The 3,416-nt window shown below is 64.7% G+C and overlaps 2 protein-coding genes across 2 annotated transcripts in view; one reads left to right on the top strand and one right to left on the bottom strand.

Annotated features, from left to right (window-relative positions):
• The window catches only part of NGA_0160400 (uncharacterized protein), a gene marked incomplete at both ends in the record, with an annotated part of 2,248 nt that extends 2,241 nt beyond the window's left edge, over positions 1 to 7 (top strand). Inside the window, one exon of the mRNA XM_005855170.1 lies at positions 1 to 7. This exon is cut by the window's left edge and continues 634 nt beyond it. Within this exon, the coding sequence (XP_005855232.1) occupies positions 1 to 7 (7 nt within the window).
• The window catches only part of NGA_0159800 (beach domain-containing protein), a gene marked incomplete at both ends in the record, with an annotated part of 3,578 nt that extends 320 nt beyond the window's left edge, over positions 1 to 3,258 (bottom strand). The window contains 2 exons of the mRNA XM_005855164.1: positions 3 to 2,883; positions 2,993 to 3,258. Coding sequence (XP_005855226.1) covers positions 3 to 2,883; positions 2,993 to 3,258 — 3,147 coding nt within the window. The remainder of the gene's footprint in view (positions 1 to 2; positions 2,884 to 2,992) is intronic.
• Between the last annotated feature and the right edge of the window lie 158 nt (positions 3,259 to 3,416).

Here is a 3,416-nt window from a genome sequence, read left to right as displayed (position 1 = left end):
ACCCTGAAGCTCGAGACCAAGCACCTGGCCGCAAGGTTCCAGACCATCACCTGCCCGTCCTCCGCCCCCGCTGCCACCAGCGCTGCCTCCGTCCCGCTCGCCTCCACCTTCAGCGCCACACAGTGGACCTGTGTGGTGTGCTCGAAGAATTCCGCCAAGGGCATCGGCTCAATGAGGCTGCCGCAGCTGCGGGAGGACTGTATACCCCAGACCTTGACCGTGGCGTCCCATGACCCCGACGCCAGGTAGGGCCCGGCCACGTCCAGGCATGACACGGCGTCGTCGTGGGCGTCCAGCCGCAAGAGCTGCCGCGCTGAGGGAATAGAATACAGGTAGACGTGGTTGTCGTAGGACCCGAGGGCAGCTAGTGTGTGGGGGCTGGCCGCCGGGCCTCCCTCCCCTTTGACCTCCAATCCCCCCTCGGACGCCTCCCCACCCATCAAGGCACAGGAGGAAAGAGCGATGTCGCTGGGCGAGAAGTGACGCTTGGACTGGAAAGACGCCTTCTCATCTCTCTTCCCCTCGTCCTGAGGCCCCATCAGCAAGGTGCTGACACGAAAGCTCCCGTCGTCCGAGGTGCTGCAGAGAGACCGCCCCCCGTCCGCCCATTTCAGGGAGGTGACCGCGTCGTGGTGCAGACACACGGCCCGGCTCCCGAGCAGGCCGAGACGAGGGGCGTCGCGGGCATCTTCGGGGCCGGTCGAGGCAGTCGCTGCCCCCTGCGAGCCTCCTTCTGCCTTGTGGATGCCCGCACGGGGCAGGGGAAGCAGGAGCCGAGGAGTGCTGCCTGGGATGCTCAGGAGGGCCTCCCTGGATATCAGCTCTTCCAAGCGCACGACCGCCGGCAGGTCGTCCACTCCCCCTCTCACTCCTGCCACGACTCCATCGCCATTCGTATTGGAGGCCCCTCCACGCAGGGAGGCCGCCGCGGTCGGACCGGAGCATCCATTCGCATAAGTCTCCTCGTTGTGGGCGACACGGATCATTTCCTCCAACGTCCGCTGGGCCTGTTCGTTCAGCCGCAAGCTCGTGGGGGACTGCAGGCTCTCGGCCCCATCCATCACAAACATGAGCTGCTCCGGCTGCTGTACTGAGGTGCACTTATCCGTGCCGGCCGGGGGGGGCAGGAGCCCCAGCCCCTTGGCCATGAGGGTCTTGGGGCTGAGGATGCTACCGCGACCGTTCAGGTGCACAGGAGACGATTGGGAGGATGCCTCCGGCCCCACGCCGCCCTCTCTCCCACCCTCCCTCTCCGACGCATCCTGGCGCAAGATCTCCCAGCCACTTCCCCCCATGCTCTGTGAGAGGGACTGAGAGAGGCTCTGGGAGAGCAACAGGCTTTCCCCCCGAACCATCTCCCACGGCCCTTCCAGTTCGTGCTCCGAGGCCCCCCGCGGGCGCGCCCCGCCCCCTCCGTTCGAGGGCAGCCCCACCGCCGGGGAGGAGGACGAGTCCTGGAAGCTGGGAGTCAGGAAAACAGGGACGGAGGGCGGGTCGTCCCTCCTCGGGTGGGGCCCAAGGAAGACCTGTTTGGGGGTTTGTCCGAACTCGCGGATTTGAGCCTCGAAAGCTGCCCTTTCCAGTGGATCAGTCACCTGCTCCAAGTCGACGGCCCCTTCGTACGTCAGGTAGTAGAATAAATTGTCGGCGGAGACGGCCGCCTCGCCCTTCTGCTTGACGCCGAAGATGAGATCGATCCACTCATGCAAGTGCTGGGAAACATAGGTGCTGTCGTTGAGGGCTCGACGCATCTTACGCACGAAGTCTCTTTCGTTCCGGGCCCAGGGCGGGAGAGCCACGTCGCCCAACCTGACCCCTCCCTGCGTGGTCCCCAAGGGCAGACCCTCCACGTTGACGAGGAAGTCGCCCTGGGAGAAGTAGAACTCGGGGATAAGCTCCTTCAAGTCGGCGGGGTTGGTCAGGCAGGACTGCCACGTGTCCGCCACGCAGCTGAACATCCGGTCCGCGCTGTCGAACTTCCCGTCTTGGAGGCAGAGCATGTGCTCAGGGGCCGCCCGCACCAGGTAGAAGAGGACGTAGCCCGGCGTGGAGTAGTGGGTGCCGTACAAAAAAGGGGGCGGGATGCCCATCTCCGCGTTTTCCTCCGGCATGGAGTGGTACCGCTCCCGCAGATAAGCCAGTCGCTCCTGGTGCAAAGCCCCCATCGGCTTGCTCAGATCGCGGTAGGTGCTCGGGCTCTCCCAGTCCAGCTTCTTGCTCGTGTAGTCAGCCAGCACCCAGGGGAAGACGGGGTATTGGGTCAGGTCCTTGAACGACCGGTCCGCCAGCGTGTTCAGATAGAGGAGGTAGTCCAGGTTGGAGATGCGTCGCTCCTGCCACCGACGAGTCACCTCCGCGACGCGCACAGGCTGCAGCACGCCGTCCGTGAGCGCCGGCTGGGCGAGCAGCAAGGCATGCACCCGGTCACGTTCCTGGGAGGATCGGAACGAAAAGAGGACACTGTTCACCCGGGGCGGGGCCTCTGTGACCTCGCCCCCCTGGCCTCCTTTGCTCCTGGTCGCGGTCGTGCCGAGTCCTTCGCCGTCTCTGCTGTCGAGCCCCCCGCCCTGCCTCCTCCCGCTTCCCCTACCAGACCCACTCGCCCATCCAACGCCCCCCTTCCCGTCCTCCATCCCGCCCTCCGTCCCTCCCTCTCCCGCCGCAGCAAAAAATATCTCCAGACCGGTTTGCCTGAGCATGTACCGTCGTTTGAAGACCTGGACGATGGAGGCCAGGGCCAACGAGGTGGTGGAGATGCCCACATTGTTCAGCTCGGCGGGCTGGAAATAGAAGCGGCGGTCAGTGAGCATGACGACGCCGGGATTCTTGATCAGAGGGGAGATTCGGTCCACGGGCACCGCGGCCGAGAGGATAAACTTTTCTCTGGATGGGAGAGAGAGAGGGACAGAAAAAAGACGGGGAAATGAAGGAGGTTAACTCGCATCGGAAGCTTTTCCAGGCACTTGCCCCTTTTCAGGCCCCACAGCAGCACCTGAAATCAACGAGCTGGACAGGATCAAAGATCCCCGAGGCCCGCTCCCGCTCCTCCAAAATGGGCCGCAACAGCGCTTCCTCCGCGCCTAGGCCCGGCCCATCCCCTTTCACCAACCGCGCCGCCACCTCGCACAGGCGTCCGACCAGGGCCAAGAAGTCCGCCAGAGGGGTGTGCTGGAGCCGGAAGATGAAGTCCGGGCCTTCCGCGTCAGGGTCTCCGCTCTGCCTTTGCAGGTAGGGCCCCACCAGGTCGTTCGCCTTCATCTCGGTGACGCAGGCGCAGGAGAAGACGAAGAGACCGTCCAGAGAGGAGGAGGGAGGGGGGGAAGAGGAGGAGGAGGAGAAGGAGGAGGAGGGGGAGGAAAAAGTGAGCGTGGACCATTCCGCTGCTTCCATACCATGAGGCGCATGGCGTGGGACCC

Source organism: Nannochloropsis gaditana, assembly GCF_000240725.1.
Source record: "Nannochloropsis gaditana CCMP526 unplaced genomic scaffold scaffold271, whole genome shotgun sequence".
Lineage (NCBI taxonomy): Eukaryota > Eustigmatophyceae > Eustigmatales > Monodopsidaceae > Microchloropsis > Microchloropsis gaditana.
Note: the sequence above shows the minus strand (reverse complement) of the source record. Positions and strands in the feature narration are given on the sequence as shown.